The sequence below is a fragment of the Bufo bufo genome, chromosome 1 (assembly GCF_905171765.1).
Source record: "Bufo bufo chromosome 1, aBufBuf1.1, whole genome shotgun sequence".
Lineage (NCBI taxonomy): Eukaryota > Metazoa > Chordata > Amphibia > Anura > Bufonidae > Bufo > Bufo bufo.
Window position 1 is genome coordinate 792,850,773 of NC_053389.1, and position 17,131 is coordinate 792,867,903.

Consider the following 17,131-nt stretch of genomic DNA (forward strand, 5'->3'; position numbering starts at 1 on the left):
ATTAACGATGATTATTACAGTGAGTTCTTGCAGTTCTGACCTTTGCATTTTATTATCTCTGCAGGACACAGCTGGACAGGAGAGATACCGCACTATCACCACTGCCTACTACAGAGGAGCCATGGGATTCCTGCTCATGTATGACATCTCAAACATGGTGTCATTCAATGCCGTGCAAGACTGGTGAGCAAACAACCACAATACTGGGAAGGAACACCATTTTATATTCTACTGATACTACAGCTTTATTATACTTCAGAGCTGCATTCAAAATTCTTCTGGTCATCGGAAACATTTGGCTCAGGATCACTCAAGTAATATAACATATTTACAAAGCTGGTCAGATTTTCATGTAGAACAAGATGTCATGCACGGGCCCTGTATAGCAGCACATGCAGAGGCCGCCGAACACAAAATATCAATCTAGCAGAGGGGCCTGAGTTACCCAGTTGTGAGTGGTGCCTCTGCACCCCTAAAGCTTTGACCCTGGGCACATAAAGTCCCTTTAAGGCCTCCTGCACACAACCGTAGGTGTCCCGTCGCCGTATTGCGGACCGCATTTGCGGATCCGCAATACACAGGCACCGTTCCATGTGCATTCCGCATCACGGATGCGGAACTATTCACTTTAATGGGTCCGCAAATCCGGAGATGCGGAATGGTGCGGAACAGAACCCTACGGAAGCACTGCGGAGTGCTTCCGTGGGGTTTCGTCCCCTACTTCCATTCCGAAAAAAGATAGAACATGTCCTATCTTTTTGCGGAACGGCCGGATCGCGGAACCATTAAAGTGAATGGGTCCGTTATCCACTGCAGCTGCCCCACGGTCGGTGTTCGTGCACACGTTCGTTTGCAGGAGGCCTAATTCTGTATTATAGATTAGTACGGACTATGTGTGGTGCCATATGATGTCATTGTACAGCATGGTATTAAAAAGGACCTGCCACCACTCCTGACATCTCAGTTTTACGAAATAGTTGTATTGCTCAAGGATTAACAATTCTGGAGCATCTTGTCTTAAAACTCTGTTTTGTGCTGCTCCTCTGTTATTACACCTAGAAATGTATGCATAAATGTCTGCTGGGTGTTACCATTTGAAGGTGTATCCCTATACAGTCTGACACTATCCAACCAGTGATTGTACTGCCAAACTGTGCATGGCGGAATGGCAACACCCAGTTGTCAGTTTATTCAAAATTTTCTAAGAGGATTTACTGAGGAATGGCAGACTATACATAAGAAAAGATGATTTAGATTATCATACATGGAATAGAAGTATATGGGTCCACATCTGAGCCGCATTTTTTGCTGACCCATTCACTTCCATGTGCTGTCCGCATCCGTATGCCCGTTCCGCGGCCCTCAAAAAAAATAGAACATGTCCTTTTCTTGTCCGTATCACCGACAAGGACAGGACTGCTCTCTTGAGGGCCGGACGTTCTATTCCGCAAAATGCCGAATGCACGCAGCCACCATCCATGTTTTGAAGATCGCCAATTTGCGGACCGCATAACGGGCACAATCGTGTGCATGAGGCCTACAGAGGTATTTTTTTCTGAAATGTAGCATGATTCCTGGTTACATTAGAGGTATAGTATGGCGCATTATGGCGGTATACAACTTGTAGGGAGCTGTTATAGTGCTGTGTGCAAGAACCATGCTGCAGATTGGGTTCAGGATTGGATCAATCAGGCCTAGGGTTGCCACGGGGCCAGTATTCCGCAGGCCTGGACGGTATTTTGTTCAGAAAGCTGGTATTATTATTATCTTTCTGTCAAGGTCTGCACATATTGATTTTTCACCTTCCTCCGGATTGGTTTGGAGCTGGCGGGAAGTTACTGGGATCTCTGGCAGGAAGAAGCAAGACAGGCGTTGAGCTGGCGGGGGAGAAGCTCTGATTGGATGTCAGTGCACTAGCGGGAACCTGGATGGGAGGGGTTTTCAGAGCTACATGTGCCAGGAATTACTGAGGACAGTAAGGAGTGGAGGCAGCGTATGGGCAGATGCCAGGCCAGCCCCTAAAGTGTGACCACCAGAGTGTGTTGGCTGTGGGCTGCGCTACACTAACCTTTGACTGTCCTTGGGGACTCCGGCAGAGGAAGGGTTCAGTCCACACCAGGTAGGAATCAGATAAGACCATGCCCCCAAGACCACACTCCATTTGCTCGTAGCCAGCATTTTTTTTTTAATAAGGTGGCAACCCTAATCAGGCCTATGCCACTCTGTGCACCCGTGCTCCTCTCCTTCATGATTGACAGGGCCATGTTCCTGTAGAGTCATCTCGTTTGGCCCTGACAATCGACAATGAGAAGGAGGGGCCGTCAGGGGCAGCAGGAGTAGCAAGGGTGCACAGAGTGGCTTAGTACTGTCCTCAGTGCACTTAACCGTATATGAAATAAAAATGCTCTTTCTTCAGAATGACGCAATAAATTCAGGTATTTTTTCTGGTGACAGATTCCCATTAAATGGGTGTTCCAAACAAATCAATATATGACATATACATAGAACATCAGGAGAATGAGGGTCCTCTGTTACCAGGGCGCGGCACAAGTTGTCCACTAAGGGCTGGAGAAGAGTGAAATGATGGCATATCCAAACAATATTCCCTAAAGGTCTGGTATGCGGACTGGTGTCACTACTGGAACCCCTACCTAATGGCAGAATAGAGTTCCCTATTTTTTGGACAAGTTGGGCACTAAGAGAGGGGAAAGCTGGATGCCAATGTGTATCATATTAATCATATTAGAAGTTGGGGTTAGTCCTCTATCTAGAAAATTCAAGAAGCCTGAAAGCCGAAACATAAGATACCCTACAGAGGACTATTCACTGGGTCACAAAAAGCAGTAAAAATGTCTACAGTAGTTATTAAAAAAACTTATTGAAGAGGGTTTGCTTTGACAATGGAAGTTCTTTCCCTTAACCTTGTAGGGCAACCCAAATCAAAACCTACTCCTGGGACAATGCACAAGTCCTGTTGGTTGGAAACAAGTGTGACCTGGAAGACGAGAGAGTCATCTCTGCAGAAGATGGACGTAGACTGTCTGAAGAATTAGGTAAGGGGGTTTGGAGGGGGTTCATATGAGAAATTCACTTTTATAGCATAGTGTTAGAAAAAGTGTATTGTCCCAGTGTGTACAATGCTGTGTAGCTGGAGGTAGGTGGGCCTACAGTGTGATTGACAGCCAGGTGGAGACTGGGAACTTAAAAGTGGCCCTGGAAAGAAAACTAAAAGTGGCCCCATTTTGTAGACAGGTCCAAATTAACAGCAGGTGGGGCAACATAAGTAGGGGGGGTCAACAATACCATGGTGCAAAATATCATCCCAGCAGAACCAAATAACACAGTGTAGCACAATATACTGCCCCAAAAGCTGGCGCTCTGTGGTGGCCATTGTAATGGATCTCCTGGCACCCCGACTGGGTCCCTCCGTTGATGGATGCTCCTAGTGCTTCCCGAGGTCACCAAGCACTCCACTTGACACCGTAAGCACTGCCCACCCCACGAACCGCCGCAGCTTGGTTGGGATCTCGCCGTCTTCTACCCACCCTGGATCTATGACAAGGCTTCCAGGTTCCAGTGGGTGCACCTCTCTTCCTTCAGAGAGCGATGCAGGAACAGGAACAGCTCTTACAAGAGCTAGGGATTGTACTCTGGAGAGTATAATGATTATAGTAATCCCCAGAGTGTAGTTCTCCAATTCCCCAAACATGAGTCCAGACACTCCCATGGGGGACCTTGTGGAAGACTGAGACAGTTTCTTACATAAACCAATCACATGCAGTTACAGGCAGAAAACACCCACCTGTGATACAATTAATCAGCACAATTGGATAACGTAATCACTTACATGCAGAAACTACCCATTTTTCCCTTTGTAGAATAATGAGCCAGGGGGAAGTCTCCTTAGTTCTGGGTCCATAGGAAGGAGGCTAGCCCTTAGGCCGCTCCAGCAGCCCCAGTGACGGTTCAGTCCGTCACAGCCATTAACAGCTGCCATCTTCTGTCCTCCTCCTTCAGTTGTCTATGGAGCAGGGGGCTTAGGAGGTAAGGGGGCCACAGCATTTGAATTCAGGAAGGCATGTGCGGTTGCTGGCCGGGTACATGAGTACTTGATTCTTAATTACTGTTGAGAGCTCATTATGTACCCGGTCAGCTGCAGAGAGAAGTGCTTAGGTGGCCCCCTGGGGCATCGGCCCATCAGGAAATTTCCCTGTAGGGTCTATGGCAAATCCACCCCTGTTGACTGCACTCAGGGCCGGTGCAAGGATTTTTGCCAACACACGCAAAGCTACATTTGCCCTATAAGACGCACCGGCCCATAAGACGCACCTAGGTTTTAGAGGAGGATAATAAGAAAAAAATATTTTCCATTACACCTCAGGTCAGACTAGCAATCAGACCCCCAATGTTAATCAGACCTCAGATCAGCCCCCCAATGCCTCAGATCAGCCCCCCATGTCAGCCATCAGCCGCCATGTCAGCCATCATGCCCCCATGCCAGCCATCATGCCTCCATGTAACATTTCTCCCCCTCAAGGCCTCCATGTCACATTTCTCCCCCTCCATGTCAAATCACCTATGTCACATCAGCCCTCACATTTCTCCCCCTCCATCCATGTTGCCACATTTCTCCCCCCTCCATCCATGTTGCCACATTTCTCCCCCCTCCATCCATGTTGCCACATTTCTCCCCCCTCCATCCATGTTGCCACATTTCTCCCCCTCCATCCATGTTGCCACATTTCTCCCCCTCCATCCATATTGTCACATTTCTCCCCCATCATCCATGTTGTCACATTTCTCCCCCTCCATCCATGTTGCCACATTTCTCCCCCTCCATCCATGTTGCCACATTTCTCCCCCTCCATCCATGTTGCCACATTTCTCCCCTCCATCCATATTGTCACATTTCTCCCCCCTCCATCCATGTTGCCACATTTCTCCCCCCTCCATCCATGTTGCCACATTTCTCCCCTCCATCCATATTGTCACATTTCTCCCACTCCATCCATGTTGTCACATTTCTCCCCCCTCCATCCATGTTGCCACATTTCTCCCCCTCCATCCATGTTGCCACATTTCTCCCCCTCCATCCATGTTGCCACATTTCTCCCCCTCCATCCATGTTGTCACATTTCTCCCCCCTCCATCCATGTTGCCACATTTCTCCCCCTCCATCCATGTTGCCACATTTCTCCCCCTCCATCCATGTTGCCACATTTCTCCCCCCTCCATCCATGTTGCCACATTTCTCCCCCCTCCATCCATGTTGTCACATTTCTCCCCCCTCCATCCATGTTGCCACATTTCTCCCCCTCCATCCATGTTGCCACATTTCTCCCCCTCCATCCATATTGTCACATTTCTCCCCCATCATCCATGTTGTCACATTTCTCCCCCTCCATCCATGTTGCCACATTTCTCCCCCTCCATCCATGTTGCCACATTTCTCCCCCTCCATCCATGTTGCCACATTTCTCCCCCTCCATCCATGTTGCCACATTTCTCCCCTCCATCCATGTTGCCACATTTCTCCCCCCTCCATCCATGTTGCCACATTTCTCCCCCCTCCATCCATGTTGCCACATTTCTCCCCTCCATCCATATTGTCACATTTCTCCCACTCCATCCATGTTGTCACATTTCTCCCCCCTCCATCCATGTTGCCACATTTCTCCCCCTCCATCCATGTTGCCACATTTCTCCCCCTCCATCCATGTTGCCACATTTCTCCCCCTCCATCCATGTTGTCACATTTCTCCCCCCTCCATCCATGTTGCCACATTTCTCCCCCTCCATCCATGTTGCCACATTTCTCCCCCTCCATCCATATTGTCACATTTCTCACCCTCCATTCATGTTGTCACATTTCTCCCCCTCCATCCATGTTGCCACATTTCTCCCCCTCCATCCATGTTGTCACATTTCTCCCCCCTCCATCCATGTTGTCACATTTCTCCCCCCTCCATTCATGTTGTCACATTTCTTACCCTCCATTCATGTTGTCACATTTCTCCCACTCCATCCATGTTGTCACATTTCTCTCCCTCCATGTCAAATCACCTGTCACATCAGCCCTCCATGTCACATTTCTCCCCCTCCATGTCACATTTTTCCCCCCCCCACGTCACATTACCTATGTCACATCAGCCCTCACATTTCTCCCCCCTTCATCCATGTTGTCACATTTCTTCCCCCTCCATCATGTCCATTTCACCCCCCCCCACCATGCCACATACATTTCTCCCTGCGTGCCGCACAGACAGACTACTCAGAGACATTTGTCCACACAGTTACTAACCACCAACAGCTCCGTCTCCAGTCTCCAGACCTCCGCTCCCCAGTCTACACCAGTTGCTGCTGCCTGCCGCCCGCCGCCGCAGCGCCACTCGGCAGTCACACCCCCATGACCCCTTGACTGTCTGTGTTGCCGATGCCGTGCTGCTGCTGAGCCTGCGTGACGCTCTGTGAGGAGGTGAGCGCCGGGGCTGCACGGCACAACTGCAGGCTGGGGCGGGCGGGCTCGGCAGGGCAAGTCCACAAGTTATGTATTTAAAATAAATAAATAAAATAAAAATATACATTTTCCGCCCTGGCGCTGCCCCCCCTCTTCTCTGTGCCCTCAGGCAGCCGCTTGGTCTGCCTTATTATAGGGCCAGCCCTGATCGCACTGCTTCAAATCAAAGGTGGCTGTACGCATAAGATAAATGTTGGACAAACCAGTCAATTTCAGAAGGGTTAGCCTACCATATAAAGTTTATCGGGGTCTCCTGACTCACCCCTGACAACAGATAAGGATTTTGGGTTTTCAGATGCCTTTGTTTCCCAGTCTGCCAGAGACTTGCTTTCTGCTCCCTGCTGGAAAAAACATGTCTGCCCAGCCGAGTGTGCATATCTATGGGGGCATTGGGAGGAATAGCTAATCTGACCTACAGCTCTCTTAAAGGGGTATTCTCATCCTACATAGACATTTATAAATTACTGATAGATGTGAGTCTCATTTCTGGGAACTACACCTATCTCCAGAGGGAAGGTCCTCCCTGGCCAACACATAAGTGAATAGAGGTGACAGGGAATACAGCTCCTGTAGAAATGAAAGGGACACTCGGGATCCCAGCCAATCACCTGTTTGAAGAAGCCGTGGCCTCCTCACAGTACGGTCCATTGTATAGTGGCTGTGCTTAATATTACAGCTCAGCCCCATCCATTTGCTCCTAGGCCATGCAACTGATGGACGCGATGACACTGGCCTAGGAAACAGTTGATTGGCAGGGATGCCTATCCTGAGGATAGGTCATCAGTATTAAACACTCGGACAACCCCTTTAAGTGCATACCGCAGTCCTTGTCCTGGAAAAACACTGCGTTAAGACATCAGCATTGTAAAACATGCAAAGTTGTTCTGACCAAGAAAAAGAACATGGCCAAGGTCAGTCCATGGTCTGAAGAGAATCATCGCGTTCCATAATTGTGAATCATCGCTCACGTGTCTTTTCTTATTTTCTCCTCAGGATTTGAGTTTTTTGAAGCTAGCGCGAAAGAGAACATCAACGTGAAACAAGTGTTTGAGCGTTTAGTGGATGTCATCTGTGAGAAGATGAACGAAAGCCTGGAGAATGGGCCGGTACCATCAAGTGGAGCCACTCAACTTAGTGATGCCGCCCCCAAAGAGCAGAATAACTGCTCTTGTTAGTCTAGTGTCCAAAATAATTCTGCAGAACGCCCAGTTAGGTCAGAGAGATGTCTCTTGTTATATGTAATGCTCAGAAAATTTACCTGCCCTCAGGGGACAGTTTCCCCCTGGCTGTACGAGGCCTACAGGAATGGGGATGACTACTCCTATGACACTCCCAACTGAGAGACATATCTCGACAGACGTTGTTACACAGAAATTCCCAAGCTAATAGATTGTTACAGTAATATATAAGGCATCCCAAAAACATTGGGAGAAAAGAGAGCGCCGCACACATCCAATCCAGAAACCGTAGGTAAAGGTCTATGTGGTCAGCGTACACCACCCTATGGTATGATAGCATCTCAAGAAGCTTCACACTCAGGTGCTTCCAAGGGCCCAAATCCGCGTTTCCTTGCCATTAAGTGCCAAAGAGTAACCCAATGTGCCCACAGACATACCGTATATTTTCAAGTACTGAGAGATTCGCAAAGCATTGCTCTGCATGGTTTTCCGATGCTCTGCATGAACCTTTATTGTGTGTGGAGGGGACTTTCCATGATGGACTGAGGGAGGGATCACGCTGTGCTCACTGACATACAGATTCTTATGTATATATTCGGGTATCACAAATGAAGGTGTTAAAGCTCCAGATGTTCCATGGTGTACTATAATTACTAGAAATACAGTATATGACATGTTTACATTTTTAATAAAAGGAAGTCGGTGTATTAGGAGGAGAAGTCTGTGTGTCCTGATGTCTGTGTATTAGGAAGAGGAGAGTTCTGTGTGTCCTGATGTCTGTGTATTAGGAGGAGGAGAGGTCTGTGTGTCCTGATGTCTGTGTATTAGGAGAAGGAGAAGTCTGTGTGTCCTGATGTCTGTGTATTAGGAAGAGGAGAGTTCTGTGTGTCCTGATGTCTGTGTATTAGGAGGAGGAGAGGTCTGTGTGTCCTGATGTCTGTGTATTAGGATGAGGAGAGGTCTGTGTGTCCTGATGTCTGTGTATTAGGAGGAAGAGAGGTCTGTGTGTCCTGATGTCTGTGTATTAGGAGGAGGAGAGGTCTGTGTGTCCTGATGTCTGTGTATTAGGATGAGGAGAGGTCTGTGTGTCCTGATGTCTGTGTATTAGGAGGAGAAGAGGTCTGTGTGTCCTGATGTCTGTGTATTAGGAGGAGGAGAGGTCTGTGTGTCCTGATGTCTGTGTATTAGGAGGAGGAGAGGTCTGTGTGTCCTGATGTCTGTGTATTAGAAGGAGGAGAGGTCTGTGTGTCCTGATGTCTGTGTATTAGGAGGAGGAGAGGTCTGTGTGTCCTGATGTCTGTGTATTAGGAGGAGGAGAAGTCTGTGTGTCCCGATGTCTGTGTATTAGGAGGAGGAGAAGTCTGTGTGTCCCGATGTCTGTGTATTAGGAGGATAAGAGGTCTGTGTGTCCTGATGTCTGTGTATTAGGAGGAGGAGAGGTCTGTGTGTCCTGATGTCTGTGTATTAGGAGGAGGAGAGGTCTGTGTGTCCTGATGTCTGTGTATTAGGAGGAGGAGAGGTCTGTGTGTCCTGATGTCTGTGTATTAGGAGGAGGAGAGGTCTGTGTGTCCCGACGTCTGTGTATTAGGAGGAGGAGAGGTCTGTGTGTCCTGATGTCTGTGTATTAGGAGGAGAGGTCTGTGTGTCCTGATGTCTGTGTATTAGGAGGAGGAGAGGTCTGTGTGTCTTGACGTCTGTTTATTAGGAGGAGGAGAGGTCTGTGTGTCCTGATGTCTGTGTATTAGGAGGAGGAGAGGTCTGTATGTCCTGATGTCTGTGTATTAGGAGGAGAGGTCTGTGTGTCCTGATGTCTGTGTATTAGGAGGAGGAGAGGTCTGTGTGTCCTGATGTCTGTGTATTAGGAGGAGGAGAGGTCTGTGTGTCCTGACGTCTGTGTATTAGGAGGAGGAGAGGTCTGTGTGTCCTGATGTCTGTGTATTAGAAGGAGAGGTCTGTGTGTCCTGATGTCTGTGTATTAGGAGGAGGAGAGGTCTGTGTGTCCTGATGTCTGTGTATTAGGAGGAGGAGAGGTCTGTGTGTCCTGATGTCTGTGTATTAGGAAGAGGAGAGGTTTGTGTGTCCTGATGTCTGTGTATTAGGAGGAGAGGTCTGTGTGTCTGGATGTCTGTGTATTAGGAGGAGGAGAGGTCTGTGTGTCCTGATGTCTGTGTATTAGGAGGAGGAGAGGTCTGTGTGTCCTGATGTCTGTGTATTAGGAGGAGGAGAGGTCTGTGTGTCCTGATGTCTGTGTATTAGGAGGAGAGGTCTGTGTGTCCTGATGTCTGTGTATTAGGATGAGGAGAGGTCTGTGTGTCCTGGTGTCTGTGTATTAGGAGGAGGAGAGGTCTGTGTGTCCTGATGTCTGTGTATTAGGAGGAGGAGAGGTCTGTGTGTCCTGATGTCTGTGTATTAGGAGGAGGAGAGGTCTGTGTGTCCTGATGTCTGTGTATTAGGAGGAGGAGAGGTCTGTGTGTCCTGATGTCTGTGTATTAGGAGGAGGAGAGGTCTGTGTGTCCTGATGTCTGTGTATTAGGAGGAGGAGAGGTCTGTGTGTCCTGATGTCTGTGTATTAGGAGGAGGAGAGGTCTGTGTATTAGGATGAGGAGAGGTCTGTGTGTCCTGATGTCTGTGTATTAGGAGTAGAGGTCTGTGTGTCCTGATGTCTGTGTATTAGGAGGAGAGGTCTGTGTGTCCTGATGTCTGTGTATTAGGAGGATAAGAGGTCTGTGTGTCCTGATGTCTGTGTATTAGGATGAGGAGAGGTCTGTGTGTCCTGATGTCTGTGTATTAGGAGGATAAGAGGTCTGTGTGTCCTGATGTCTGTGTATTAGGAGGATAAGAGGTCTGTGTGTCCTGATGTCTGTGTATTAGGATGAGGAGAGGTCTGTGTGTCCTGATGTCTGTGTATTAGGAGGAGGAGAAGTCTGTGTGTCCTGATGTCTGTGTATTAGGAGGAGGAGAAGTCTGTGTGTCCTGATGTCTGTGTATTAGGAGGAGGAGAAGTCTGTGTGTCCCGATGTCTGTGTATTAGGAGGATAAGAGGTCTGGGTGTCCTGATGTCTGTGTATTAGGAGGAGGAGAGGTCTGTGTGTCCTGATGTCTGTGTATTAGGGCTCATGCCCACAAACGTAAGGGCTCTGTGCCCGTGCTGTGGACTGCAAATTGCGGTCCGCAATGCACGGGCACCGACCGCGGGGCAGCCGCATGCGGATCGCGGACCCATTTACTTTAAAGGGGTCTGCGATCCGCATCCTACGGTTCGCACCACAAAAAAGTAGTGCATGCATTACTTTTTTGTGGTGTGGAGGCAGAATCAGTGATGCGGAATGCACACGGCTGATGACCCGTGTATTGCGGAACCACCATATGCAGTCTGCAGCACGGGCACGGAGCTCTTACGTTCGTGGGTATGAGCCCTTAGGAGGAGGAGAGGTATGTGTATTGTAGGAAAGCGAAAGGGTCCGGCGTTGAAGTTAAGTATGTGTCACCGAGGTTCCTGGCCTCGTTGAAGTAAGAGCCGGTATTTTCAGGTGTCAGCGGCAGCTAATGCTGATTGACACTTTACTATTTTAGTATGGCTGTATAGCTGATCCGGGATGGCTCTTTGTGGGAGTAGGCAAAGTGCTGGGTGGGTGACTACTCCCCACGTTCCAGGCCGGGTCTTGACTGGCCTATAAAAAAAAAAACTGCTGGCAGTGTCAGCTGGGAGTGATTACCTCTCTCTGACAGCGGAGCTCTGGCAATCGCTGGTGTGGGAACTGAGCTCTGTGCTGGGCTGGAAAGCTGAGACCTGTGTGTTGGGAGTGCAGGCCACCTAAAGCCTGGATTTGGACTGCTGGAGGCAGAACCGTCGACAAGGTGCAATTTTTTTTTTTTTTTGCACAAACTTTCTACTCGGTGTGAACAAACACCAACCTTGCAAAGAGTGTTTTTGTTTGACCTTATGTGTGAATAAACATGGACATTTGAATTACGAACTTGTACTTTGCCTCTGTACTGCACCCGCTTATCCCAACTACCAGAGCGAATCCCCACAATTTGTGGAGGATGCGGGCAGTGCAGTGAGCCTGGCGTGAAGGCCGAAATATTTTTTTGTTTTTCCGGGCACGGTTGTATATCTTACATCAAACCAGCGAGATTACAACCCGTGTCCCTCGACAAAATGGAAGCTGACGTGAAAGCCCTTGTGGAAGCTAACCTGCAACAGCGGGAGGCCAATAAGCAACAGCAGGAAACAAACCAGCTGCTGTTACAACATGTGATGGCTTTACAAGCAGCAGGAGCATTCCAGAGCGTCCACGATGCCCGGAAAGCGGTCCGTGCGGCGATCCCCAAGATGACCTCCGCAGACGACATCGAGACCTATTTGGCGATCTTCGAGATGGTAGCCGTGAGAGAGAAGCTACCCTGGGAGCAATGGGCTGAGGTCGTCGCTCCGTTACTGGCGTCTGGACCCCAGCAGGTGTATTCTGACTTACCCGATGATCAAGCGGCTGATTACCCCACAGTAAAGGGTGAGATCCTGGCGAGACTGGGGGTGAATGTATTAGTCCAGGCCCAGCGGGTTCATCAGTGGGAGTTTAACTCGGCTGAGCCCGCGAGGCCCCAGTATTATACCCTTTTACACCTGTTACAAAAATGGCTGCAACCTGACGTGCTGAGTCCCACTGCTATGTTGGACCGTCTGTTAGCTGATGTGTTCTGGAGGGCTTTGCCGTACCCCCTCCAGCACTGGATCGGCCAGGTATCTCCTGGTAATGCCCTTGAGATGGTGGACCTGGTGGAACGCTATGAGGCTACCAGGAATCTGAAAGGGGGTTCGTTTGGGAGGGGGGCAGACTTGTGCCAACCAAGCCCGCCCGGGGTTTACCCCCTGTAGACCCGGCTCCAATAGTATGCTGTCGGTGTCAGGAGCCTCGCCACGCAAGGGCCGACTGTCCCCATTGGGGCGAACACATGGAGACTAACTATGGATACCTCAACACGTTGTACGCCAGGAAGATGTGTGCATCAGGTATCCCATAGACTATAGACAATAACCACCTGTGCCAGGTAGAAGTGGAAGACACTCTGGCCGTGGCTTTGTTGGACTCAGGGAGTCTACCCTGCTGTGGCCCGATGAGTATACTGGACAAAAAATCGAGGTCGTGTGCATACATGGAGATTTAAAGGACTATCCCACCGCCCTGGTGTCTCTATCCACGGGAGACAGCAAGTGGACCCACGAGGTTGCCATTGCCACTACTTTACCTTATGAACTAATAATTGGGAGAGACTTTCCGGGCTTACTGGCCCTGTGGCCGGCTGTGAGAGTTGTTGATGCCACTGAGTAACTTGATCAGAGTGGCCTGGCTCGGGCGGGAGGCCAGAACCCTGGGAACTCGAGGCCGAAGGGCTAGCTGTAGGGTTGACCGAAACTTCGGTGGAAGAGGGGGAGACAACCCCGCTGAGTGTGTTGGTAGGAGACGTTGAGGACTTGCCACAGGGTCCTGAATTGGCAGACCTCAATGCCTCTGGTGAAAATTTCGGAACCGCACAACACAGAGACCCAACCTTCTCACCGGCCTGGATGAATGTTATAATAATTAATGATTAACCACAAAAACCTAGGGAGCTTGCCAACCAACATGTTTTGGAGGTCACTTGGGGTGTCAGAAAACGCAGGACCGGATACTACAGCGGTTTTACTGGCCCAGTGTGTTCAGAGAGGAAGAAGAGTTTTGTAAGTCTTGCCCAACCTGCCAGATAAATAGCCCCCAGTCACATTTCCGGAGCCCCCAGGTGCCTCTCCCGGTTATCGAGGTCCCGTTCAAGCGAATCGCTTTGGATCTCATAGGCCCAGTACCGAAGTCCGCTAGAGGGCACAACACATCTTGGTCGTCCTCGACTACGCCACTCGGTACCCGGAGGCGGTGCCACTGCGACATACATAAGCTAAACTCTACCTAAAGAGGTTCTGACTGACCAAGGGACCCCTTTTATATCCAAGGTCATGAGGGAACTCTGTAAGTTGCTTCACATAAAACAGCTACGGACGTCCGTGTATCATCCGCAAATGGATGGCTTGGTAGAGAGATGTAATCAAACATTAAAAAACATGTTAAAAAGAGTGGTGTCTAAGGATGGGCCTGGGACCTTCTTCTGCCCTATCTCATGTTCGCAGTGCGAGAGGTGCCCCACTGGGTTCTCACCCATCGAACTGCTATATGGCAGACACCCTCGCGGTCTGTTGGACATAGCCAAAGAAGCATGGGAACAACAACCCACACCGCACAAAAGTGTTATTTGGCACGTTACCCAGATGCAAGGACGGATGGAGACAGTGTTGCCTCTTGTCAGGGAGCATATGAAGGCAGCGCTCGGGTCCGGAACTTTAACCCGGGTGATCGGGTTTTGGTTCTGGTACCAACCGTAGACAGTAAGTTCCTAGATAGGTGGCAGGGGCCCTACGAGGTACTCGAGAAAGTGGGAGAGGTAAATTACAAGGTACACCAGCAGGGGTGGCGAAAGCTGAAGCAGGTGTACCATGTGAATTTACTAAAACCATGGAAAAATAGGGAGTCCTTTACTAAAGACAGCCAGGTTTTCTAGGAGAAAAGGTTCAGGCTCCTCGGTCTGATGCAAGAGAAGCAGTTGCTACAGTAAGGCCTCATTCAGACGGGCGTCCCGGATTAGTTCCAGATGTGTCCCGGGTGCATTGCGGAAAACCCCAGCGAATGCGCACACAATTTCAGTCAGTTTAGACTGCGAGATAAAAAACTGAATGTGGTACCCAGACCTGTTTGGTTCGGTGTTGTGTAGATGTTAATATTTTCCCTTTTAACATGATTATAAAGGAAAATAATAGCATTCTTAATACAGAATGCTTAGTAAAATGTTGCTTGACAGGTTAAAAAATAAAATAAAATTAACTAACCCCATCCACTTAATCGGCAGCCGGCATCGTCTTCTTTCTTCTTCTTGGAGGACCTGCAAAAGGACCTTTTGATGACTTAATCGCGCTCACCACATGGTGATGTCAGCGCAGGTCCTGCTGAATAAAGATAAATCATTCAATAAAGATCTTAATTCAGCAGGTCAGCGCACGTGGTGAGCACGGTGACATCAGCGCAGGTCCTGCTGAATGAAGATCTTTATTGAATGATTTATCTTTATTCAGCAGGACCTGCGCTGACATCACCATGTGGTGAGCGCGATTACGTCATCAAAAGGTCCTTTTGCAGGTCCTCCAAGAAGAAGAAAGAAGACGATGCCGGATGCGCGATCAAGTGGAAGAGGTGAGTAAATTTTCTTTATTTTTTAACCCCTCAAGCAACATTTTACTAAGCATTCTGTATTAGGAATGCTATTATTTTCCTTTATAACCATGTTATAAAGGAAAATAATACAGTAAATTCACTTTAATAAATTTATTAACATCATCTCCTAGCAACCATGCGTGAAAATCGCATTGCATCCGCACTTGCTTGCGGATGCTATGCGATTTTCACGCAGCCACATTCATTTCTATGGGGCCTGCGTTGCGTGAAAAACGCAGAATATAGAACATGCTGCGATTTTCACGCAACGCACAAATGATGCGTGGAAATCACCACTCATCTGCACAGCCCCATTGAAGTGAAAGGGTCCGGATTCAGTGCGGGTGCAATGCGTTCACCTTAACCACCTCCGGACCGCTGTACGCACAGACGCGTCCTGGAGGTGGTTGATTCATTCTGAGTGGAGACGCGAGATTTCCTGTGAACGCGCGCACACAGGCGCGCGCGTTCACAGGATCGGAAGGTAAGCGAGTGGATCTCCAGCCTGCCAGCGGCGATCGTTCGCTGGCAGGCTGGAGATGTGATTTTTTTAACCCCTAACAGGTATATTAGACGCTGTTATGATAACAGCGTCTAATATACCTGCTACCTGGTCCTCTGGTGGTCCCATTTGTTTGGATCGACCACCAGAGGACACAGGCAGCTCAGTAATATGTTGCACCAAGCACCACTACACTACACCCCCCCCCCTGTCACTTATTAACCCCTTATTCACCCTTGATCACCCCTGATCACCCTATATAGACTCCCTGATCACCCCCCCTGTCATTGATCACCCCCCTGTCATTGATAACCCCCTGTATGGCTCCATTCAGAGGTCCGTATGAATTTTACGGATCCACTGATAGATGGATCGGATCCGCAAAACGCATATGGACGTCTGAATGGAGCCTTACAGGGGCGTGATCAATGACTGTGGTGATCACCCCATATAGACTCCCTCATCACCCCCCTGTCATTGATTACCCCCCTGTCATTGATCACACCCCTGTAAAGCTCCATTCAGATGTCCGCATGATTTTTACGGATCCACTGATAGATGGATCGGATCCGCAAAACGCATACGGACGTCTGAATGGAGCCTTACAGGGGAGTGATCAATGACTGTGGTGATCACCCCATATAGACTGCCTCATCACCCCCCTGTCATTGATTACCCCCTTGTCATTGATCACACCCCTGTAAAGCTCCATTCAGATGTCCGCATGATTTTTACGGATCCACTGATAGATGGATCGGATCCGCAAAACGCATACGGACGTCTGAATGGAGCCTTACAGGGGCGTGATCAATGACTGTGGTGATCACCCCATATAGACTCCCTGATCACCCCCCTGTCATTGATTACCCCCCTGTCATTGATCACACCCCTGTAAAGCTCCATTCAGACGTCTGCATGATTTTTACGGATCCACTGATAGATGGATCGGATCCGCAAAACGCATACGGACGTCTGAATGGAGCCTTACAGGGGCGTGATCAATGACTGTGGTGATCACCCCATATAGACTCCCTCATCACCCCCCTGTCATTGATTACCCCCTGTCATTGATCACACCCCTGTAAAGCTCCATTCAGATGTCCGCATGATTTTTACGGATCCACTGATAGATGGATCGGATCCGCAAAACGCATACGGACGTCTGAATGGAGCCTTACAGGGGCGTGATCAATGACTGTGGTGATCACCCCATATAGACTCCCTCATCACCCCCCTGTCATTGATCACCCCCCTGTCATTGATCACCCCCCTGTAAGGCTACTTTCACACTAGCGTTCGGGTGTCCGCTCGTGCGCTCCGTTTGAAGGGGCTCACGAGCGGCCCCGAACGCATCCGTCTGGCCCTAATGCATTCTCAGTGGAGGCGGATCCACTGAGAATGCATCCGCCTGCCAGCGCTCAGCCTCCGCTCCGCTCAGTGAGCGGACACCTGAACGCTGCTTGCAGCGTTCGGGTGTCCGCCTGGCCGTGCGGAGGCGAGCGGATCCGTCCAGACTTATAATGGAAGTCAATGGGGACGGATCCGCTTGAAGATGACACTATATGGCTCAATCTTCAAGCGGATCCGTTCCCCATTGACTTTCAATGTAAAGTCTGAACGGATCCGCTCAGGCTAC

General features: G+C 49.4%; 1 protein-coding gene across 1 annotated transcript in view; it reads left to right on the plus strand.

Moving 5' to 3' along the window:
• Positions 1-8,408, plus strand: part of RAB3D (RAB3D, member RAS oncogene family) — a 28,207-nt gene extending 19,799 nt beyond the window's left edge. The window contains exons 3-5 of the mRNA XM_040415025.1: positions 65-183; positions 2,929-3,053; positions 7,511-8,408. Of these exons, the coding sequence (XP_040270959.1) occupies positions 65-183; positions 2,929-3,053; positions 7,511-7,692 (426 nt within the window). The 3' untranslated portion in view covers positions 7,693-8,408. The remainder of the gene's footprint in view (positions 1-64; positions 184-2,928; positions 3,054-7,510) is intronic.
• Positions 8,409-17,131: the final 8,723 nt, after the last annotated feature.